General features: G+C 42.5%; 1 protein-coding gene across 1 annotated transcript in view; it reads left to right on the top strand.

Moving 5' to 3' along the window:
- The window catches only part of COP1 (COP1 E3 ubiquitin ligase), a 478,504-nt gene that overhangs the window by 350,401 nt on the left and 102,432 nt on the right, over positions 1-25,671 (top strand). The window contains exons 17-18 of the mRNA XM_030205657.1: positions 4,732-4,856; positions 24,692-24,852. Coding sequence (XP_030061517.1) covers positions 4,732-4,856; positions 24,692-24,852 — 286 coding nt within the window. The remainder of the gene's footprint in view (positions 1-4,731; positions 4,857-24,691; positions 24,853-25,671) is intronic.

Here is a 25,671-nt window from a genome sequence, read left to right as displayed (position 1 = left end):
CTAGTACTTTTCCCCTTGGGGTTTTCATCTCCCTGTGATGGGACAATACACCCTGTCACACCAATCCAGTATCAATACCAGGGTAAGCAAAAAGTTTATTGAAAAACGAAAAAAGGTGAGACTCGATGCAGATCTGCATTTCAGCATCCAAGCGTCTGCTGAGATATTGTTGACACTTGCTAGCCACATCTGCCAGTTTGTATATTGCCTAGATATTGTTGACTCCTGAAATAGATGATTGGGCACTGAAACACAGATTTGCATCAAGTCTCCTCTTTTTAAAAGTTTCTCAATAATCCTTTTGTGTAGCTTTGTGTTAGTATTGAATTGGTCCCTACTTTTTCTTTTCCATGTGTAGTATTATCACATCATACCTTATGCTATGAATTTTTCTTGTTGGGCAGGCTGGATGGACCATATAGGTCTTTGTCTGCCATCATCTACTGTTACTATGACGTAATTGGCAGAATCTCAGAAGGTAGCTTTTCCCTGGTCTTCTTTAATGGTTTACCTCCAGGAATTTATCCAAACTTTTTTTTTTTTTTTTAAAGAGGTGATTATTTTTAAGCCAATTGCACCTGGATAGTAAGGTACATATATTTAATTTCCTGGACTCAGACTTCCTGTATTAGTGTTTGGCACTACTCTTTGCAAAGAATAATTTCCGAATAAGCTAACAATTTATACATCTTAGAACTAAGGAAATATTTGTCCATGTGAATAGATTCTGAGGTCATTTCGTGCAACAGTGCAATCATTTGTAACACAGCGTTAATATATTGTCATGACATGTGCAAAACTAACCCAGTCTGAGTCATTGCCCCTACCATCCATCCCCCTCCCAAGTTGATTTATTACTGGGGACTAACTGAGGTGCCTCTGCGTGGGTATGAGGCATAAGAAAGGTATGCAAATACTTAGAAACTTTTGGTGGTAGTTTCTGGATTCATGTATTTATAACATTTCTAGCCTGCCTATTACGTAGGTAGGTTACAATAAAACAGACATAAAATCAGAACAAAACAAAACTCAGCAGCAAAAGGCTCAATCCATAATTAATTCAAGACAAAAAAAGGCCTGAATAAATAAATGTCTTCAATTTTTTCTTAAAGAAGGTTCTGTAATATTCTCAAATTATTAGGCAACTGATTCCATAACATTGGACTTCTAATCTAAAATGCAGTATTTCTCATAATTGCATAATGCACCTCTGAACTACCCAGTGAACAAAGCATTGTTTTTGTTCTTAACACGAGGTGTGGGGAGGCTGATAAAACCTGAACACATCAAAAATTTTGGGGTGCTTGAATAAAAAACTAAAGACCAAAATCAGCACAAGCAACCAGTGCAAAAATTTCAATACTTGCTCAAAGCGACTAGTTCCAGGTATAAGACCCAGATATAACATGTTAACAATAATCTAAATGTGTTAACACTGTGCTCTGCACCATAGACTGAAAGTCCACCACAGCAAGCATAGGTTACGAACGACTCTGCAACTTAAGATGGAAACATGAAGACTGACTCATTTAGAAAACCTGAAATTGCATAGACAGTTGTGTGTCCAACACCACTCCCAAACCCACCAAATGATCACATATGGGCATAGTCACTCCCCAAAATTAAACGGGCTCATAGGCGCCCGGTATAAGAGGCTTGGAGAGGCTAAGCCTCCCCCCTGCTGCAGCAGAATGGATCAGCTGTGGAGTCCAGCTGCTCTGAGGGGATTAAATTGTTGATTTACCTCCATCCTCACAGCAGGAGCTGCAGTGAAAGCCCTCTAGCAGTTGTAGAAATTGGTTTATGGTTTGTTTACCTTACTGCTGGGAAAGCAGGGGGGGTTGGCTGGAGGTGTTCCTGGGTTGCCAGGGAGATGTTTAAGGAAGATGACTTCCTGACCTGCACTGAGCAGCAGAACGGATACTGGGCCAGCATGATCAGAAAAAGTCGCCCGACAACAAAGGTAGAAAAGACCATTTTATTTTCGTTATAGTGTTTGGAATATGTCCACTTTGAGAATCAGGTGCTCAACATTAAAAGTTTATATTTATTTACTTATTTATGGCATTTTATCCCACATTAAACATGAATTAGGGTGTTTTGTGGCTGTACATGAGAATTGTGATGATATGATCTCTTGTTTCATATTGTTGACGGTCTGCATTTTCCGTATGGGTGGTATATTGGTGTATTAGGTTCTGCCCAGTGTAATATTTATGGTACAGTAAGGTTCTGAGTGTGTTTTTGGACAAAGTTGTGCATAGTGTTTTGCAGTTGAGCGATTGTGCTTAGAATATGCTTTGAGCAACCACTTTATTCTTTGACATATGATACATATCTAATATCTAAATTTAATAAAAGGTATTAATTGTGACTTTTTATTTTTATTTATTTTTTCTGTGTTATCAGACAGTTATGGATTTAAGCTCCACCCCTGGCCCCACCCCTAACCCCGCCCCCTTTAAACTCCCCAAACAGTTGGGCCACCGACCGCCTATGAACGGGCTCATTCTCTGAGAGCTAATTTTTTTTTTTTTTAACATCTGTTTATTAAGAACTTTTCAATACAAAACATCAATGCAAGCTAACATTCCAGTCTAATCATTTTGCAAATAAGCAATTCAACGCTCTGAGAGTTAATTTGTCATAGCACCAGTGCATGATGTCACTCATTTGTGTGTCTGATTTATCTTTCTGTGAATAGAGAACACCTGTTAAAGGAAGGCGACTCTGCTGCATCTGGGGGTTTTCTTCTTGTCTAAATTTTATAGATTTCATTGAGTCATGACAGCTAACTGGGTTTGACTTGTAGGGGTATTCAGAACCACCACACATTTACAAAATGCCATTGATCAAGGAACTGATTTACTCAGATGAGATGGATTCTACAAGAGTGATAGATTGAGGAATATTAGTATACAAGCTAAGGGAAATGTATTCATTTGATTTCTTTGTTGTTGTTTTTTAATCTATTTCCTATTTCTTATTTGGTATGTGTAGCATTTAATATTTGAAGAATATATTTTTCACCTTCAATTCTTGATCTTTCAAAGAATGAAAATAGCTTGATGTTTATCGTAACTCATTGTTTATTGTTTCAAAACCAATTCTTTGGAATGCTCTTCCTGATAGTGTTCATTCTATATCAGTATTGCTTCTGTGTAGAAAACAACTTAAAGCACATCTTTTTCAACAGGCTTATTATTGACAAATTATTGCACAATATAATTTTGCCCTGGTTTGTGTACATTATGGATGGAGTCTATTTCTGTGGTTGTATTGTTTAGTGACGTTTTCATGTATTATGTATGTTTCATTGTTAGCCATCTAGATTTGGAGATAGTGCAGGATATAAGAATGTTTAAATAAATTAGTGTAAACACTGGGTTCCCATAATAAAGTTTAGTGTTCTGTGGTGCTGTGCATTTCCTCCTGCTCCTATACAAATTTCTCCAAATTTATAGGATCGAAGAAAAAAATATTTCTTCCCCTGGAAATTAACCAAGCATCTACAGGGGAAGCAAAAGAAAAAAAAAGTTGGGTCCCAAAGCCAAGGTTTTGGGCTTCGGAACCAAAAACTGCTTCCTATATTTTTGGGTAGCCCATGTTACATCCAGAAAAATCTGTATAAGCTGCCCGCAAAAAAATTTATTCCTAAATTTGAAACTCATTTTCAATATCAATATCTTTTTTTCTGATCACTAACAAAGTGGCATGAGAGATATCCTGAGTGTTGTCCAGGAAGGCAGTCAATTCTCCTGCTCCAAGAGTGGGTCCTAAATCCACTGCCTCCCCTGGAGTACTAACCCCAGCTTTATTGTTAAATATACTTAATTACCTAGAGAAAGTTTTGGCAATATCTAAATGTAAAACTTCCCTAAAATACTTTCTCAACAGTATCTCAGAAGAAAGCAAAAAAGTCATTGGGAAGTTCAAAAATCTCAAATTATAAAGCTGTAACCGATTTTCAAGCAACTAAACTTTATTATGAAGTGCTTTCACAGCTGAAACAGTAACAGCTTGTAAAGTATGTACCTGAACCTGCATCATAACATAAACTAAATCTAATTTTGTGACTTTACTTTGCAAGTCAGAAATGTTTATAACAACATGTGAAGTAGAGACACAATTGTGCAACTTTCCCTTTCAACATGTCTTCAGTTCTGGTAACCACCTGTCAAATGTCCACCATTGAAATTTGGTAGCTGATTGTAATGACAAATCTAGTGCTGTGTCAAAACTAACTGGCATTAGTTTAGGAAGCTGACCTTCACTCCTGGGAACCATCTGGAGTATATGCATAGTTTCAGACTTGTCTTGCAACCCATTAGGTCTGGGCTGTTTAGTAGGGGTACATGGGTCAGGAGTCAAGGAGATGCCATCAGAGGAGACTGGAGAGGTACAGTTGAAATAGGGCCCACCAGATGTTTGTCCATAGGGCATCTTGTATTAGTCTTTGGAAAGGGTGTGTGTAGAAAGGCAGGTGGGTGGGGAGGTATGTAGGAGTATGTTTCTGTAGTTGGAAGAGTGTGTGTGTGTTTGTGTATGCAAGTGTTTTATTGTTTTTATCTGCTCTTATTAAAGACAAAATTGAGCCCAAAGTGAGGAGGGAGAATAAAACTTTAACTTTTTTAGATCATGGATTGCTTACACCTCTTCAACCTTTGAATTACAATGTGTACTTTTCCTGCATACAATTCAGCACCCTCACAAAGCATGTATTGATTTCAGGTCAACAGATAGCCAGCTGAAACTATGGAATGTTGGCAAACCACACTGTCTACGCTCGTTCAAAGGCCACATTAATGAAAAGAACTTTGTGGGTCTGGCATCAAATGGGGACTACATTGCCTGTGGTAAGCAAAGGGGCCATGTATTTTTAAAACTTGTCACAGTAAATATATATTTGTACTCTATTTTTATTAACATACAGGTCAGTACTTTGAGCACAACCTTTTTTTTAGTACTATACATTTTTTCACTGTAATTTTATATTAAGTAACTTGGTAATGTGATGCACATGAAAATGGCATGAGACTAAAACAAAGATTTGAGCTTTGAAAAGAGACCTGCAAACTATTTCTAATGATAGTATTGTGCACATACATTTGACAAGCGGATGACAATAAATGATCAAGGCACTATGAAACTGTGATGACTACCATCATACTGTATCAGTCTCTAATAAGCAGGTGCGCAAAGCCACAGAGGTCTTATGACTCCATCTCATGTTAGCACAAAGGATCCTTCCAGATGTTGCTGGAGTAGCATGGTGATTCCCTGTGAACTATTGGATCCAAGCTTCTTAGTATTTTACTTTAGAGAAGACTATTCTATTATAATCCAGCAATCATTTTAGACCATCAGTCCTTTTCTAATACTATTTGAAGCATACTTTTTCAGTTTGTTTACTTGTTTTCTGCCTTCTGTTGCCTTCAGTTTTCAACTTTGATGCCTCAAACTAGGCTATAAATCAGTATTCTTCATTGCAGTGCCCAGAATCCACTGGCTGCCTCCATTGACCCTAAACTTGGCTCCCTGACTTTCCCCGGTACACAGTCTCACCCCCCCCCCCCCCCCCCCCCCAAAAAAAAAAAAAAATCTTTTCCTTAGACGTGCTGCTGGCACACTTCCATAAGTTATTCTGTTAATACTTGTACCACATAGCTTTTGGTGAGTTTGAGCCATGTGCCACCTAAAATCACACCCTGTGTTCACATGGCCAGGTAGATCAAACTTATTGCAAGCTATGTGATACTGGAAGAAATCAGAATAGTTTTTTAAGAGGCCTCTAAAGAAAGTAAAGGAGAGATTAAAAACTGGAGGGGGTCAAAAGGGATGAGAGTAGAAACAGGTTGATGGAGGTTGACAGGGTGTCTGCTGCTTTGTCTGTTGATGGTCTTTTTTTGACAAACTGGCCCACTCTTAAAAAAATAACGAAGGTCTCTGATATAAACCAAAGCAGGAACAGTTTCCCAATTAAAGTCATTGCAAGGCCTCAAAAGACTTGATTAGCAAGTCAGTGTGGGTAAATGTAGAAACCTGAGTGGAAGCTTTAGTGCATTGTGGACTCAACTGCCTAGAGCCATTACAGCTGTCTTCGAATGATTTCCCTTTATGACCTTTATGGGTATTCAGTCCCCTGTAAAGGTTACTTTTTCTCATTTCTAGCAATGTGTCAAACGGAGATAGATAAGTTTATCTCGGAGGCATTCAATAGATGCAAGGACACCAAGTTGCATGCATTGGGTATGTCACCTATGGGTGTATCATAAGTACATAATCATTGTCACGCTGGAACAGCCATCAGGCCTAAGTACCTGGCAAAATCCCAGAATGATAAAATGGTTTTCATGCTGTTTATCCCAGGAATAAGCGTGAAGACATATTTTCAAAGCACTTAGACTTACAAAGTTACTTAACTTTGGAACTTGTAAGTCTTAGTGCTTTGAAAATGAGCCCCAGTGGGTTTTCCCAATCCCAGTTTAATAGTAGTTTATGGACTGACTTTCAGGAACTTCTCCAAAGCTGTTTTTTTTTTTTTAAACCCTGATACACTAACCACTTTTACACATTCTCTGGCGACAAATTCCAGAGCTTAATTAGACACAGCATAAAGAAATATTTTTCCAATTTGTTTTAAATCTGTTTTTTTTTTTTATTAGTAAACACAAAACACGCATATGCCATGACAAAGAATGAACAATGTTGTTATCCCTCCCAAGCAAGTAACCTCGTCCATCCTTATGGCACCCCCCCCCCCCCTCCAGTTCTATCATATAAAAATGTATATGGTACTATTCAACAATCCAATCAAACAATGCCCTATTCCTTATTCCCTATGACCTTGGTTATTTTCTCCAATTTATTTTAAATGCACTGCTCAGTAGCTTCATTGTGTGCCCCCCAAGTCCTTTATTTTTTTTTTTGGAAAGAGTAAAAAAGGAACTGACTTTCCACTCCACTTAGGATTTTATAGATCTCTATCATATCTCCTCTCAGCCATCTCTTCTCCAAAAGGATGAACCCTAGAGTCGTTCCTCATAGGGAAGTCATCCCATCCCCTCTATCATTTTCATCGCCCTTCTCTGTACCTTTTCTAATTCTGCTATATCTTTTTTGAGATGTGATGGCCAGAATTGCACACAATATTTGAGGTGTGATCACACCATGGAGCAATAAAACGGTATTATAATTTTCTTCGAGGACAAGCAGGCTGCTTGTTCTCACACTTCGGGTCTAAGTCCACGTCTGCCCAGGAACGGAAGTTTTGCTAGCAAAATCTCAAAAATCTTCCAGAGTCTTCTGGCACGCAAGCGGTGTGCACTGCGCATGCACGGACCGGTTTCCTGCCCGTCGCGTGAGTAAGGACCTCAGTATTTTTTCCTCTGCGTCTGAGGTGACAAGGTATTTTTTTCGCTGTTCCTCTCGGCCCAGGAAAGAGTCGGTGTGTGATTCCTTCTTTTTCTTCTTTTCTTTTTTTTTGTTCGCTTTAGACAAAATTCAAAAAAGAAGAGTAGAGTAGTTCCCTTTATTTTCTTAGTTTTAGTCATTGTTTGTTTCTTTTCTTTTTGTCGTGGCCGTCTTTTGTATCCCTTTTTGTGCTTTTAATTTGCACAATCGCGTCCTTTAATTTCGCAGACGCTGTTTTTCCATCCATGTCATCGAGGACACCCAGCGGCTTTAAGCGTTGTACTCGGTTCAACTGGACCATCTCGAGTACCAATCCCTACGCATGGTGTCTCCAGTGCCTTGGGCCTGATCATCTACAGGCTGCTTATAAGCTGTGTCCTTTGATGAAAAAACGGACCCAAATGTCTCGGGAGGCTCAAAGAGAAAAACTTTTTGCGGATTGGTCCGGTCGTTCGATGTCGGCGTCGGTACCGAGGTTGGCGACGTTGAGGGATGCATCGACTTCGAGAGCAAAGGTAATGGCTGCGGAACTACCATATCACGCTGGGAGCAGCGAGGCAATGAGTGGGTCTCCACCTGTCTCGAGGCCTACTGCTATGCAGGCCCCCCGGGACTGCCCTTCGTCGGACCTGGCCCCGAGGAGGCGTGAGGATTCCACGTCCTCTGTACCAAGGAGTCTCGATGACAGGCGTCGAGCGAAGGCTAAGAAGCACAGTGTCATGTTCCCTGTTTACACAAGGTATGGGCATCTGAGGATTTGGTGGCCATCTTGGATTTGGGCATCTCCAGGATAGAGCAGCCATCTCAGAGGTGGGTGCCTTAGGATGGGGCAGTCATCTTGGAGCTGGGCAGTCTCAGGAAGGAAGCCCATATTTGCGCTTGAGGGCATCTCCGGTGGGGGCAGCCATCTTGAAGACAGCTGTGCATGTTTGGGCTTAATTCCTGTCCTATTTAAAGCCCTGCCTCCAGTTCTTCCACGCTTCGGCGTCTATTCAGTTTCCTGGGTAGTTGCAGTGCTTCTGGTTTTGCTACTATTTGCTGCCTGGTTTTGACCTCTGCCTGATCCTGGACTTGCTACCGTTTGCTGCCTGGTATTGACCCCTGCCTGATTCTGGACTTGCTACTGTTTGCTGCCTGGTATTGATCCCTGCCTGATTCTGGACTTGCTACTGTTTGCTGCCTGGTATTGATCCCTGCCTGATTCTGGACTTGCTACTGTTTGCTGCCTGGTATTGATCTTTGCCTGTTCCTGGATCTGCTATTGCTTGCTGCCTGGCACGGTCTACTGTTTGCTCCTGGTCCTTCTTTTGCCCATTGCTTGGCCGTGCCCCGTGGACTTTGTTCTGGACTCAGTTCTCTCTACTGTTTGCTTCCCGCACCTGGGGCTCAACCCGTGGGGAACGGAGGGGGGCACAGGGGGAACTCTGGGTTGGCCGACAGCCCAGTGAGAAATCCTCCTCCATCGGGCACAAGGGCTCACATCTCCACTGGGCGAGCCTGACACAGTCATCGATCTCCTTCCATGCGTGGTACCGAGATGTTTAAGGATATTCCCTTCCCTATGGAGGTTGTGGATGAGCCCAGGGCCGAGATGCTCGAGGTCTTGGATTATCCTTCTCCACCTACAGAGGTTGCAACGGCTCCCTTGCATAACACACTCAGGGAAGTTCTTATGCGAAACTGGTCGTTCCCTCTCCCTAATCCAGTGGTCCCCAAAAAAGCTGAGTCCCAGTACAGAGTCTATGGAGAGCCGGTGATGGTGAAGTCTCAGCTACCTCACGATTCTATGGTGGTGGATTCTGCTCTCAAGAGAGCCAAGAGTAGTAGGGAGTATGCCTCTGCGCCTCCAGGCAGAGAGTCTAGGACCTTGGATTCTTTTGGGAGGAAGACGTATCAGGCCGCTATGCTCGCAGCCAAGATTCAGACATACCAGCTCTACACGAGCATCAACTTGTGGAACTCATTAACATAGTAACATAGTAGATGACGGCAGAAAAAGACCTGCACGGTCCATCTAGTCTGCCCACGATAAACTCATGTGTATACCTTACCTTGATTTGTACCTGTCTTTTTCAGGGCACAGACCATATAAGTCTGTGCAGCAGTATTTCCCGCCTCCCAACCACCAGTCCCGCCTCCCATCACCGGCTCCGGCACAGACCCCGTATAAGTCTGCCCTCCCCCATCCTAGCCTCTCAACCACCAACCCCTCTTCCCCCCGCCACCCAATTTCAGCTAAGCTTCTGTGGATCCATTCCTTCTGCACAGGATTCCTTTATGCCTGTCCCACGCATGCTTGAATTCCGTTACCGTTTTCATCTCCACCACCTCCCGCGGGAGGGCATTCCAAGCGTTCACCACCCTCTCCGTGAAGAAATACTTCCTGACATCTTTCCTGAGTCTGCCCCCCTTCAATCTCATTTCATGTCCTCATTGAGGCAGCTGTCTAGTTTGGTCGAAGCACTTCCTCCGGAGCTGGCCGAACCTTTTCACCAGGTGGTCAGGCAGCAGAAGGCATGTCGAAAAATTCCTGGGCAGGGGTACTTAACGACAGTTTTGATGTGACATCCAGAATAGCTGCTCAAGGTATAGTGAAGCGCAGACTCCCATGGCTGTAAGTCTCTGACCTGGATCATAAGATCCAGCAGCGGATGTTCCTTGCTGGGGGGATAACCTTTTTGGTGAAAGAGTAGAGGATGTGGTCGATCAGATCAAAAAGCACAATGATGCTATGGATTCTCTCTCCCGCCGGGCGTCTTCTGCTACCACCTCCTCATCTAGGAGGTTTTTTGGAGGGAAGAGGAGTGCTCCCTATTCCTATAATAGGCGTAGGTACACTCCTGCTTCTCGGCAGCCTACCCAGGCTCATTCCCAGCGCGCTCATTCTCGTCAACAGCGTGCGCCTAAGGCCTTTGCGGCTCCCCAGCAAAAGCAAGGGACGGGCTTTTGACTGGCTCCAGTGCAGCATAGCCACAGTGCATTTACCGGTTGGGGGGAGGTTAATATTTTTTCACCAAAGGTGGCCTCTTATAACCTCCGACCTGTGGGTTCTTCAAATTGTCCGAATAGGATACACTCTCAATCTGGAATCCAAGCCTCTGAATTGTCCATCGGGAGTTCATTCTTACAGCTCCCAGCACAAGCAGGTACTTGCAGAGGAACTCTTCGCCCTTCTAAAGACCAGTGTGGTCAAACCCGTTCCACCAGGGGAAGAAGGGCTGGGATTCTATTCCAGGAACTTCCTTGTGCAAAAGAAAACAGGGGGGATACGTTCCATCCTAGACCTAAGGGCCCTGAACAAATTCCTAGTCCGAGAAAAGTTCAGGATGGTTTCCCTCGGCATCCTTCTTCCCATGATTCAGGAAAATAATTGGCTATGCTCTCTGGACTTAAAGGATGCCTATACCCACATCTTGATACTCCCAGCTCACAGGAAGCATCTTCAATTTCAGTTGGGAACTCGGCACTTTCTGTACTGTGTACTGCCCTTTGGTCTCGCTTCTGCGCCCAGGGTTTTCACAAAGTGCCTGGCTGTTGTCGCAGCATCGCTACACAGACTGGGAGTGCATGTGTTCCCTTATCTCGACGATTGGCTGGTGAAGAGCACCTCGGAGGCAGGTGCTCTACAGTCCATGCGGATGACTATTCGAGTGCTGGAGCTACTGGGGTTCCCCTTGACCCCATGACGCCTGAACCACGTCTACCTCATTTGTCTACAACACAATCTTTTATTTGTTAACAACCATAATGGCAAATGCCTTTACGGTACTTTGTAAGCCACATTGAGCCTGCAAAAAGGTGGGAAAATGCGGGGTATAAATGTAACAAAATTATCCCAAGTCCCATCTTGTCTTGGTTCAAAAATTGGAGTTCATTGGAGCTCTGTTGCACACACGGACATCTCGAGCTTATCTTCCCCAGGCAAGGGCAGACAATCTCCTGGCCCTCGTGTCCATGGCTCAAGCGTCTCAATATATCATAGCTCGGCAGATGTTGAGACTCTTAGGACACATGGCCTCCACAATTCATGTAACTCCCATAGCATGTCTACATATGAGATCAGCTCAATGGTCCCTAGCTTTCCAGTGGTGCCAGGCTACGGAGAATCTAGAAGATGTGATCCATCTCTCTACCGACTTTTGCAGTTCCCTTCAGTGTTGGACCATTCGATCCATTTTGACCTTGGAACGTCCTTTCCAAATTCCTCAACCACAAAAAGTGTTGATAACTGATGCATCCCTCCTAGGGTGGGGAGCTCATGTAGATGGGCTTTACATTCAAGGAGCTTGGTCTTTTCCGGAAAAGGGTCTTCAGAGCAACCTCCTGGAGTTACGAGCGGTCTGGAACGCTCTAAAGGCTTTCAAGAATCGGTTGTCCAATCAAGTTATTCAAATTCAGACAGACAATCAGGTTGCCATGTATTATATCAATAAGCAGGGGCACCGGATCTCGCCCTCTGTGTCAGGAGGCTGTCAGGATGTGGCTTTGAGCTCGCCGGAATGGCATGTTTCTTCAAGCCACCTATCTGGCAGGCGTAAACAACAGTCTGGCCGACAGATTGAGCAGGATCATGCAACCTCACGAGTGGTCTCTCAACTCGAGAGTCGTACGCAAGATCTTTCAAGCGTGGGGCACCCCCTTGATCGATCTTTTTTGCCACTCAGATCAATCACAAGGTCCCTCAGTTCTGTTCCAGACTTCAGGCCCACAACAAACTAGCGTCAGATGCCTTTCTCCTGCATTGGCGGACAGGCCTTCTGTATGCGTATCCTCCCCTACCTCTAGTAGGGAAGACTTTGCTGAAACTCAAGCAAGACCTTGGAACAATGATCCTGGTTGCTCCCTTCTGGCCTCGTCAGATCTGGTTCCCTCTTCTTCTGGAGTTGTCCTCCGATTAACCGTGGAGATTGAAGTGTTTTCCGACCCTCATCACCCAGAACGAGGGGTCGCTTCTACATCCCAACCTCCAGTCTGTGGCTTTCACGGCCTGGATGTTGAGAGCTTAGAAATTGCCTCTCTAGGTCTTTCAGGGGGTGTCTCCCGAGTCTTTCTTCCAAGAAAGATTCCACGAAAATGAGTTATTTCAAATGGAGGCTGGTGTGACAGCAAGGCCCTAGATCCTTTTTCTTGTCCAGCACGGACCCTGCTTGAATACCCTCTACACTAATCAGAGACTGGTCTCAAGACCAACTCCATAAGAGTTCACCTTAGTGCAATTAGTGCTTATCATCCACGTGTAGAGGGTAAGCCTATCTCTGGACAGCGTTTAGTTGTTCGCTTCATGAGAGGTTTACTTTTGTCAAAGCCCCCTGTCAAACCTCCACCAGTGTCATGGGATCTCAACATCGTTCTCACCCAGCTGATGAAAGCTCCTTTTGAGCCACTGAATTCCTGCCATCTGAAGTACTTGACCTGGAAGGTCATTTTCTTGTTGGCTGTTACTTCAGCTCATAGAGTCAATGAGCTCCAAGCCCTGGTAGTGCATGCACCTTATATCAAGTTTCATCATAACAGAGTAGTCCTCCGCACTCACCCTAAGTTCTTGCCGAAGGTGGTGTCGGAGTTCCATCTGAACCAGTCAAGACTGAAGACTCCGGAAGATTTTTGAGATTTTGCTAGCAAAACTTACGTTCCTGGGCCGACGTGGACGTCGACCCGAAGTGTGAGAACAATCAGCCTGCTGTCCTTGGAGAATGCCTGCTACAGGTAACTATCTTCGCTTTCTCAGTTTTGTTCTCCATTCCTTTCCTAATAATTCCTCTCATTCTGTTCACTTTCTTAGTCGCTGCTGCACACCGAGCAGAGGTTTTCAGCGTAACATCAGTGGTGACATCTAGGTCCTTTTCATGGGCAGTAACTTCTGATGTGGAACCTTCCATCATGTATCTGTAGTTTGGATTTCTGTTCCCTACATGCATCACTTTGCATGTGCTCACATTAAATGTCATCTACCATTTGGGTGCCCAGTCTCATGAGGTCCTCTTGCAATTTTTCACAATCCTCTTATGATTTAACAACTGTGAATAACTTTGTGTCATCAGCAAATCTGACCATCTTATTCATTATTCTTGTTTCCAGATCATTTATAAATATGTTAAAAAGCAGCAGTCTCCATTGAGAATATTGACTATTTAACACTACTCTGTTTTCTGTCTTTTAACCAGTTCTTAATCCACAATAGGACATTCCTTCCTATCCTGTGGCTTTTTAATTTCCTCAGGAGTAGTTTATGTGGTACTTTGTCAAATGCTTTCTCAAAATCCAGATACACATCACCTCTATCCATATTTGTTAATACCTTCAAAGAAATATAGCAGATTGGTGAAGTAAGATTTCTGTTGGCTAAATCAAGGTTGGCTTTGTCCCTTTAATCCATGCCTGTGTATGTGTTCAGTATCTCTACCATTTTGTTCAGCACCCAAGTCAGTCTCACTTGTCTATAATTTCCTGGGTCACCTCTGGAGACCTTTTAAAAAATTGACATTACATTGGCCACCCTCCAATCTTCCAATACCACACTTGTTTTTAAAGATTAATTGCCTAAATAATAGGTCTATAATTTCAAGTTTTAGTTCCCTCACCAGTCTGTGTCGCAGTTGATGTGGGCATTGGGTATATCATCAATAATTTTTCCAGTCTTGTGCATCAATTGACCACTTTGAACATGAAGTCTGCTTCCTCAGCACTTGTAATTGCATTGAAGGCTGTTACATTTCCAGGCAGATTGATATGACGTTCTGCACCTATAGTATCTGTGCTAGTCCATTGATCTTGGACTTATTTATTATTTATATACATTTGGAGTAATGTCGTAAATGACGGCAGATAAATACCAGCATGGCCCATTCAGTATGCCCAGAAAGGTGGTCAGAGTTGTACCTGGGACTTTGTCCAGGTTACCAGCCCCTCCCCCACACACATTCCCCCCCCCCCCCCCCCCGTAGGGTTGTAACTGATACTCTATGTAGAATACCCCTTTTATGCCTTTTTTCCTTTAAAATGTGAAAATTATTTAAGAATATGAGACTAGCCACACTGGTCCATCTAGCCCAGTATCCTGCTTCCAACAGTGGCCAATCCAGATCACAAATACCTAGCAGAAACCCAATTAGGAGCAACATTCCATGTTACCAATTCTGGGCAAACAGTGGCTTCCCCCATATCCATCTCAGTAATAGACTATGGATGTTTCCTCCAGGAACTTGTCTGCTGTTAATACATCCTCCAGCAGCGAGTTCAGAGCTTATCTATTCTTTGATTGAAAAAGTATTTCCTCCTATTTGTTTTAAAAGTATTTCCATGTAATTTCATTGAGTGCTTCCTAGTCTTTGTACTTTTTGAAAAAGTGAAAAATCAATTCACTTCTACCCGTTCTACACCACTCTGCTGAGATGGGATATGATTGAGGTGTATAAAATTCTGTCTCTTCCAAGCTGAAGAGCCCTAACCTCTTTAGCCTTTCCTCATACGAGAGAAGTTCCATCCCGTTTATCATTTTGGTTGCCCTTCTTTGAAACTTTTTTAATTCCACTGTATCTTTTTTGAGATGGCGACCAAAATTGAACACATTACTCAAGGTGAGGTTGCACCATGGAATGATACAGAGGCATACTATGCCAAACTTTGTATTGTTGTTTGAATATTTTTACTGCTGTAATTGTCTATTGCTCATGTTTGATTTATTCTTACTGTACATTGCCTTGAGTGAATTAGTTCAAAAAGGCGATAAATAAATCCTAATAAATAAATTAAAATCGTGGTCTTATTTTGCATCCCTTTCCTAATAATTCCTAGCATCCTGTTTGCTTTTTTGGCCACCGTCACACACTGGGCAGAAGATTTCAGTGTATTGTCTACAATGACACCTAGATCATTTTCTTGAGAGCTGATTCCTAAGGTAGACCCTAGCATCAGATAACTCACTTTGTATTTGTCCACAGTAAATTTAATGTGCCATTTGGATGCCCAGTCTTCCAGGTTCCCTAAGGTCTTCCTGCAATTTTTCACAACCTGCATATGTTTTGACAACTTTGAATAGTTTTGTGTCAACTACAGATTTAATCACCTCACTTGTCTTTCCATTTTCCAGATCATTTACAAATATGTTAAATAGCACTGGTCCCAATACAGATCCCTGTTTGTCTACGTGTTCCATAATTTTATTCTATTTAATAGTTTCCACGGCACTGAATTCAGGCTTCCCAGTCTGTAATTTCCCGGATCACCCCTGGAACCCTTTTAAAAAATCGTCATTACATTGGCCACCCTCAAATCTTCAGGTACTACGGATGATTTTAATGACAGGTTACAGATCACTAACAGATAAGCAAGTTCATGTTTCAGTACCTTGGGGTGTATCCCATCCAGTCCAGGTGATTTATCACTCTTTAATTTGTCAGTTTGGTTCAGTATGTCATCCAAGTTCACCAAAATTTCTTTCAGTTCCTCTGCATCATTACCCTTGAAAACCATTTTCAGTACAGGTAGATCTCTTAATCTTCTTCCATAAAGACTGAAGCAAAGAATTCATTCAGTCTGTCCGCTATGGTCTTGTCCTCCCTGAGTGCCCTTTATGCTCCGTCATGATCTGACAATCCCACAGATTCCCTCACAGGCTTTCTGCTTCTAATATACTTGAAAAAAGTGTTACTATGAGTTTTTGTCGCCACATCAAGTTTTTCTTCATATTCTTTTTTGGCCACCTTTATCAGTGCTTTGCATCTAGCTTGACATTTCTTGTGTTCTGTAAGGCATGTTCTTCATTCGGATCCTTTTTCCATCCTTTGAAGGATGCTTTTTTGGCTCTAATAGCCTCTTTCACTTCATCTTTTAACCACATTGGCTGTTTGCTCTTCTTTCCACCTTTGTTAATACATAGAATACATCTGATCTGGGCTTCCACGATGTGATTTTGAAACAAAGTCCACGCCTGATTTAAAGTTCTAAACTTTGTGGCTGAGCCTTTCAGCTTATTTTTAACCATTTTCCTAATTTTGTCATAGTCTCCCTTTCAAAAATTGAATGCTGCTGCTACAGTAGATTTCTTTAGTGACTTCACTCCAGATATCAGCTCAAATTTGATCATGTATGATCACTGTTTCCCAGCAGATCCAGCACCATTACTTCTCGTACAGTGCCCTGCATTCCAGTAAGATCTAAAATTGCTTCTTGGAGCAACTGGTCCAAGAACCACCAAAAAGGGGGGGGGGGGGGCTGTCATTTATTACATCTAAGAATTTTACCTCCCTAGCGCTCCCTGATGTAGCATTTATTCAGCCATTATTGGGGTAATTGAAATCACCCATTATTATAATGTTGCCCAATTTGCCAGCTTTCCTAATTTCGGTAAACATTTATCTGTCCGTTCTGTCCAGGCGGATGATAGTACAGCCTTACCAGTATACTCTTTCTCTTCACACATGGAATTTCTGTTTACAAGGATTTGACACTGCTCTCTGTTTCATGTAGAATATTTATTTTGTTTGACTCAATTCCCTCCTTAACATATAACACAACCCTTCTCCAATTTTACTCTCAGTGAAAATGCTCTATACTTCCATCTTCATGCTATGTAAGGAGGATCTCTGTGTTTATCCACAACTTTTTAAATTCTCTCATCATTTTTTACCCCATTACTTCCTGCCAAAGAGCATTCTAGGCATCCGCTGTCTTCTCTGTGAAAAAGTATAAGAATTTTAATGTCTGTATCATCTGTCCTATTCATCCTCTCTTCCAGGATATACATATTCAAGTCTCTTTTCATACATCTTCTGCTGCAGATACCATACAGGTTTGGTCTGTTTTTTTTTTTTTCTTAACAACTTTGAGTCTTTTTATGTGTTTGCCAAGATATGGCCTCCAAAATTGAACACAGTATTCCAAATGTGCTCTTACTGAGGATTTGTTACATCATTTTTTTCTCTCTGTTATGCCTCTATCTATGCAGCCAATTATACTTTTGGCCTTGGTCACTGCTTTATCGTGTTGTTTTGCTGCTTTGATATCCACAGACACTATCACCCCATACTGTTTTCCTTGGTCTTTGTACATTGGCCTTTCATCTTCTATTTCATCCAGCTCATTTGGGTTTATGCTGCCCAGATGCATCACTCTATATTTGTTGGGAACTTTGCTGGATGGGACTTCTTCCCAACTTCCCTCTAGAACCTTCTATGCAACTGCTAAAGGATATTTCTTTACCACATTTTTTACAGAGCAAAGCTAAGGCGGTTTCATTTTTTTTGCAGTGCTTGGGAAAACTTAGTGCACCTTTAATCCGACTACCTAAGTATCTACCCTTTCCTGCAGGGCATCCAGAAGGAGATGTGAGAACATCCCCCTCACTCTGCCATTTTTCATATGAAGGTGGTTTAACGAAGAACTAAAAGAACTAAAAACACAAGTGAGAAGATTAGAACGAGTGTGGAACAAGAAAAAAGATGAATCTACACTCAAAAATTGGAAACAACTACAAAGAAAATACAAATACACCATTAGAAAAACTAAGAGAACATTTTATAAAACTAAAATTGGACCAAATTACAAGGATACACACAAACTGTTCTTTCTCGTAAATAAACTACTAAACACTACACCGGTGACCACCAACAATACAGACACCCCATCTGCTACCAATCTTGCAAATTAAAGAAAAAATTATAAAGTTGCGACACATGATACCTACCAATACAACTGACTACGCAGACCTCCTTGAGTGCTTAGATCCAATACCCGAGGAATACCCAGCTGACCGATCATGGATCAACTTTGACACTCTCTCATCCAACAAAATTTCTCAATTAATCGGAAAATATGCCAAGTTCCAATGCAAATTAGACATCTGCCCAACCAGCCTCATTAGATCCGCCCCTCAACAATTCACAACAGACCTAACGAATCACCTAAACTACATGCTACAAAATGGCCTATTCCCCTTGGACAAAGGAAATATTCTACTCACCCCTCTACCTAAAGACACCAAGAAAAATACAATGGACCTAAACAACTATCGCCCAGTAGCATCTATTCCACTTATAACTAAACTCATGGAGGGTATAGTGACGAAACAACTCATTGACTATCTAGATAAACAATCAATCCTACATGAGTCTCAGTCAGGCTTTCGGTCGAATTACAGCACGGAAACTGTACTAGTGCCTGTGATGAACTCCTTCAAACAATTGCTACTGGAAACAACATACTCCTCCTACAATTCAACATGTCCAGTGCTTTTGATATGGCTGATCATGGAGTACTATTACATATACTAGAATACTTCGGAGTAGGAGGTAAAGTTCTTAAATGGTTCAAAGGATTCCTGACCACAAGATCATACCAAGTAACAACGAACGCAGATCTATCAGCTCCATGGACACCCGAATGTGGAGTACCCCAAGGATCCCCCCTCTCACCAACCCTCTTCAACCTGATGATGATACCTTTAGCTAAATCATTAGCTAACCAAAACCTTAACCCTTACATATATGCAGACGATATCACGATCTACATCCCGTTCAAACATGATCTAAATGAAATCACCAACAAGATCAACCAAAGCCTTCAAATCATGCACTCCTGGGCAGACGCATTCCAGTTAAAACTTAATGCAGAAAAAACACAATGTCTTGTACTCTCCTCACAATACAATACAAACAACTTCACCTCTATAATCTATAATCTGAGAATCCTCGGAGTCACCATCGACCGAAACCTCACGCTCGAAACCCATGTGAAGAACACAACGAAAAAAATATTCCACGCCATGTGGAAACTCAAAAGAGTAAAACCCTATTTCCCTAGATCCATCTTCCGGACACTGATACAATCACTGGTACTAAACCACCTGGACTATTGCAATGCACTCTACGCTGGCTGCAAAGAACAAACTATCAGAAAACTCCAGACAGCCCAGAATACTGCCACCAGACTCATTTTTGGAAAACCAAAATTTGAAACTGCAAAACCCCTAAGAGAAAGCTTCACTGGCTCCCACTTAAGGAACGTACCACGTTCAAGATCTGCACGATTGTACACAAAATCATCCACGGAGACGCCCCAACTTACATGCTAAACCTTGTAGACCTGCCTCCCAGAAATGCCAAAAGATCATCTTGAAAATTTTTGAACCTACACTTCCCCAACTGCAAAGGACTAAAATATAAGCATATACATGCGACTTCCTTCTCCTACATGAGTACGCAGATATGGAACGCTTTACCTGCCGATCTGAAAACAATCGAAGAACTATCTAACTTTCGAAAATCCCTGAAGACGTATCTCTTCAACAAAGCCTACAAAGAGAACCCATAGCTTAACTTTACAACCATACTAATCCTCACTAGTCTGAAACTCTTCTTTAATAACTATTTTCTTAGAACGCTTTCCCACTCTCAATCTCTTTACATCACCAATTGTATCTGACTCACTGGAATGGCAATGCCATGACAGACCTCTGTAAGCCAATAGGTGGGAAAATGTGGGATACAAATGCAATAAATAAAAAATAAAAGTACTATGTACAAGCACTTACTGGTTTTAATCAACCTCTTTTCTCTCACCAGAGCATAGTAGTTGAATAAAAAGACCTATTAAGCTCAATGCACATGCCACTGTATCACTGGATCATAAACCCTAGTCACTTCTTCTTTTGAAATCTGTTGACACTGACATCTAGTGGTTATATACAGTGGGGGAAATAAGTATTTGATCCCTTGCTGATTTTGTAAGTTTGCCCACTGACAAAGACATGAGCAGCCCATAATTGAAGGGTAGGTTATTGGTAACAGTGAGAGATAGCACATCACAAATTAAATCCGGAAAATCACATTGTGGAAAGTATATGAATTTATTTGCATTCTGCAGAGGGAAATAAGTATTTAATCCCTCTGGCAAACAAGACCTAATACTTGGTGGCAAAACCCTTGTTGGCAAGCACAGCGGTCAGACGTCTTCTGTAGTTGATGATGAGGTTTGCACACATGTCAGGAGGAATTTTGGTCCACTCCTCTTTGCAGATCATCTCTAAATCATTAAGAGTTCTGGGCTGTCGCTTGGCAACTCGCAGCTTCAGCTCCCTCCATAAGTTTTCAATGGGATTAAGGTCTGGTGACTGGCTAGGCCACTCCATGACCCTAATGTGCTTCTTCCTGAGCCACTCCTTTGTTGCCTTGGCTGTATGTTTTGGGTCATTGTCGTGCTGGAAGACCCAGCCACGACCCATTTTTAAGGCCCTGGCGGAGGGAAGGAGGTTGTCACTCAGAATTGTACGGTACATGGCCCCATCCATTCTCCCATTGATGCGGTGAAGTAGTCCTGTGCCCTTAGCAGAGAAACACCCCCAAAACATAACATTTCCACCTCCATGCTTGACAGTGGGGACGGTGTTCTTTGGGTCATAGGCAGCATTTCTCTTCCTCCAAACACGGCGAGTTGAGTTCATGCCAAAGAGCTCAATTTTTGTCTCATCTGACCACAGCACCTTCTCCCAATCACTCTCGGCATCATCCAGGTGTTCACTGGCAAACTTCAGACGGGCCGTCACATGTGCCTTCCGGAGCAGGGGGACCTTGCGGGCACTGCAGGATTGCAATCCGTTATGTCGTAATGTGTTACCAATGGTTTTCGTGGTGACAGTGGTCCCAGCTGCCTTGAGATCATTGACAAGTTCCCCCCTTGTAGTTGTAGGCTGATTTCTAACCTTCCTCATGATCAAGGATACCCCACAAGGTGAGATTTTGCGTGGAGCCCCAGATCTTTGTCGATTGACAGTCATTTTGTACTTCTTCCATTTTCTTACTATGGCACCAACAGTTGTCTCCTTCTCGCCCAGCGTCTTACTGATGGTTTTGTAGCCCATTCCAGCCTTGTGCAGGTGTATGATCTTGTCCCTGACATCCTTAGACAGCTCCTTGCTCTTGGCCATTTTGTAGAGGTTAGAGTCTGACTGATTCACTGAGTCTGTGGACAGGTGTCTTTCATACAGGTGACCATTGCCGACAGCTGTCTGTCATGCAGGTAACAAGTTGATTTGGAGCATCTACCTGGTCTGTAGGGGCCAGATCTCTTACTGGTTGGTGGGGGATCAAATACTTATTTCCCTCTGCAGAATGCAAATAAATTCATATACTTTCCACAATGTGATTTTCCGGATTTAATTTGTGATGTGCTATCTCTCACTGTTACCAATAACCTACCCTTCAATTATGGGCTGCTCATGTCTTTGTCAGTGGGCAAACTTACAAAATCAGCAAGGGATCAAATACTTATTTCCCCCACTGTATATTATCACACTTGGTTTCATTTTATCATTCTTTCTAAATCAGTGCAATATTTGTATGTCACTCCGTCAAATTGTCCCCTTAACCCCCAAAACCAGGGTCAGAGAAAGAATTGAACCAGGTTGAAAGAATTATGTGAGTAATGCTCTGCATTATTTTCTTGTCCTTTTTACAACATTCTGCTGGATTGGAGAAATTATACATAAGGTACTAAAAAAAAACAAACGTTTGATGGGGGTGGGAGAGGTGGCAGTATAACTTTATGAAAATTTAACAGAATGAACCAAATTTGGTATGGAGTTAAAACCAGATAAATTTCAAAAATGAACTAGACTGGGCTGGGGGTTTTCTAGGGAAATAAAGCTTTCCCCCCCCCCCCCCCCCCCCCCAAATAAATTATCCGGTGCACCGTTTTGAGATTTATTGACTTGACTTAATATCTATATAAAGAAACGAATCCAGCAGCTGCAGTTTACATTGGTTCACTGTAACGTAGCAGAGGAAGTTCCGTTTTCAAATCAACCCACTTCTCACATCTCCTCTCCTGATCACAAGTGCACAGAAAGCCAACACAATCACACACACACGCTATTTCCATGAGGCATTGTCTCATGCTTTTCCCACCATTTCCTCCCTCACTTCCACACATACACACTGCCTCTTCCCTATCCCTGATAGGTTGGCTCTTAGTCATTCAAATGTGTATTTCATTTTCTTTGTTATAAATTCTACTGTGAACCCTAGTAATTGAACTGTATAGCTTTCTTAATAATTTCTATGTATGGTGACTGAGCCATTTATTTTTTTCTACAGATTACTGTCTGAGTGGTAGGGAAGCATAGCATTATCTGCTGTTGTGGGACTGACACACAGTCTGATGCTCAATGCTTCTGCGGTATACCAACAGTACAAAAAACCTAGCTCGCCAATGCTCAAAACAAATGGTATTCAAATTATACACTTACTGTAAAAGCGAAAACAAGGGGAAACGTGCTTGGTGCAAGTGTAGAAAAGTTTCATGGTAAGCTCAGCTCCTGTGCACATATGCCTGGCAAACCCAAAAATGTAACATTAGCGTCTATTTTCTGCACCTTTAAATATAAGCATTTCAATTTTTTTTTCTTTTTTAACTTGCAAGGCTTATATATAAACTAGTATAAAAGGCCCATTTCAGTAGGCAATGAAACGGGCGCTAGCAAGGTAATCCCCCCCTGCAGCGTCCTTCCTGTCTCCCCCGCCCCCCCCCCCCCCCGGCAGCCACCCCTCTGGTCTCAGGACCCCCTCCCCACCAACCCTCCTCTGCCCCTGCAGCCATGCATGTACAGCGGCCCTCCTCTCTCCCCTGCTCCCCCTACAGCCACCCATGTCCAGCGACTCTCCTCTTCCCCTGCCCCCCCTGCAGCCACCCATGTCCAGCAACCCTCCTCTCCCCCTGCAGCTACCCATGTCCAGCGACCCTCCTCTCCCCTGCCCCCTGCAGCCACCCATGTCCAACGACCCTCCTCTTATTTCCCCTTGCCACCCATGTCCAGCGACCCACCTTTCTCCCCTGCAGCCACCGATGTCCATGGAGGTTAAAAATCTTTTTTCGGCTTTTTTCTTTTTGTACCGGCCGCTGCTGCTCCACAAGAGAAGCAGCAGCGGCCGGACAGCGTTAGTATTGGCGGCTGCGGGTGGCGAGGGAGTTGATGTGCTTGAGGGGGGGGGTACGGGCTTTGGTGATGCGCCGGGGGGGAGGGTCTTGGGTGATGCATCGAGGGGGGGGTAGGGGCTTGGGTGTTGCACCGAGGGGGGGCACTGAGAGCTGATTGGTAGACAGGGGGAGGAGTAGGGAAACAAGCTCCGCGTGTTTCCCTACTCCTCTCCCTGCCTGGCTCGCGGTTTTGCAGGGCCAGGGGCTTGGGTGTTGCGCCGAGGGGGGGCACTGACAGCTGTTTTCCAGGCAGGGGGACTCCTCCCCTTGCCTTGGAATCAGCTGTCAGTGACATCACTGACAGTGCATTCTAAACTGCCTAGCAGACCACCTCCGAGAGAGCCACGGTACCAGGCACATTAGAACATTGGAGGTGAGAATTATTATATAGGATGAAGAAAATGGGCGCCAATGCACACATTGGTCTCTTACTACCAGTGCTTAGGGGCTTGCACGGGCTTACTTCTGCTTCTAAATTATATAAAAACCAGTAGATTTTAATGAAAGAATCATGAGAAATCCTCTTTAAACATCCGAACACTTGCTCCATGCTGGCGTTATTTTTTTCAGCGGTAAGGCATCTTTTTGTTTTGTGCGCTGTTCTCGGAGCGTTGGGAGGGAATAGGAAATGACCTTATTAACATGCATTTTACTACGTTAGCATACTATTTGGGCTAATGTTTGGCAAACAAGTTTTCTCCTGTGCTAGAGCCTCTGAGCATTCTGCACTCACTAATGTGGGAGCTAGTCCGGCGCTAATCACCTCTAGTGCTCACTTTTGGTTCTGAGCATTGGCTCCCCAGTGCTTAAACTGGTAAAAGCCAACTTTTAAAATACTTTGACAGTGACATTTAATTGGTTAATATGGTATGCTTGATTTCATCATCTTTTCAAACCAACAGAATGTTTGGGTACTAATCCGTTCCAACACATAAACACCCCACCCCACCCACACACACCCTCACATGCAGAGGGGTTGAAAGAATTCCAGTAGTCATGCTTTGCATGATTTCTCCACTTCTTAAATTAGTAACTTAGGTACATTTTAAAACTGAAACGGAAGGCCTAGTAGTATGCAGGAAACAACTGCACATACCTAGAAAATTATGCTAATATTGTCCTTGCTAACGCAGCATGGAATTGCGTGTGACCCATCTGTGACTCATTACATTGCTGTCATCAGACAGTACCTGTTACAAGTAAGCAGTTTCACTTTTCAAATATTGTTTCTTTGTTTTACATTGTTTGAAGAATGAGCTTTCTGCAGGTGTTTGTCTATTATGTTGAGTCTTATTTATCCCTTTGTTAGGAAGTGAAAACAACTCTCTGTACCTGTATTACAAGGGACTCTCAAAGACATTGCTTACCTTCAAATTTGACACTGTCAAAAGTGTTCTAGACAAAGACAGGAAGGAAGATGACACAAATGAGTTCGTGAGTGCAGTGTGCTGGCGAGCACTGCCCGATGGGGTAAGATTCTAATGCTACCATTTTAGTATGTTTGTTTTATTTGCTATTCCACCTTTCACAAATGGCAGCAAAGCAGTTTTAAAAAACAGGAGGACAATTGTCTTGTACATAGATTGATATAATAAAACACATGCAAAAAAGTGACAAATCTATCATTGCAGTGCAAACTCACATTGATTCACAAAAATGAGGAAAAAAGGACCTCGGATACCCGAATACTGGTATTAGTTTCGTACTGGTTTTAGGATTTTATTCATTGGTCCAAATAACCTCATCACTATTAAGATGAAGATGTCGAAATGTACTGTCTTTTGTAAAGAATTTATTGCAGATTAACACTTTCACAACATACTCCTCTGAAGATTTGAGGGCATATCTGTGTGTAGTTTTCATCACATATTTGCTGAAGCACTACCCCTGAAGAAGCCCGTTGAATAAAAAGGTTGGGCCACCGTTGGGTATTAAGTGTTTATTTTTTTCCATTAATGTTTTGGATGTCACAATACACATTAAGTTTTAAAAGAAATTTTGAAAAATGTATTTAAAAAAGTAATGAGGTTTTTAGACCAATGAACGAAATCCTAACCCCAGTAAGATGCTGTAATACCAATCTGAGGTCCTTTTTTCCTCATTTTTGTGAATCAGTATGAGTGTGCACTGTATTGATAGACTTGTCACTTTTTTGCATGTGTAGCAAAGCAATTTTATAGTTCCTGCTTGGGTTCGGCAGCCAAAACCAGATGGTGGCATACGTCTCAAAATTCATGCACAGCTCTTAATGACTCTTCATTATTTTCTCTTTTAACTATTAATACTATT

The sequence above is a fragment of the Microcaecilia unicolor genome, chromosome 6, assembly GCF_901765095.1.
Source record: "Microcaecilia unicolor chromosome 6, aMicUni1.1, whole genome shotgun sequence".
Taxonomy (NCBI): domain Eukaryota; kingdom Metazoa; phylum Chordata; class Amphibia; order Gymnophiona; family Siphonopidae; genus Microcaecilia; species Microcaecilia unicolor.
This window is presented reverse-complemented; position numbering and strand designations above follow the sequence as displayed.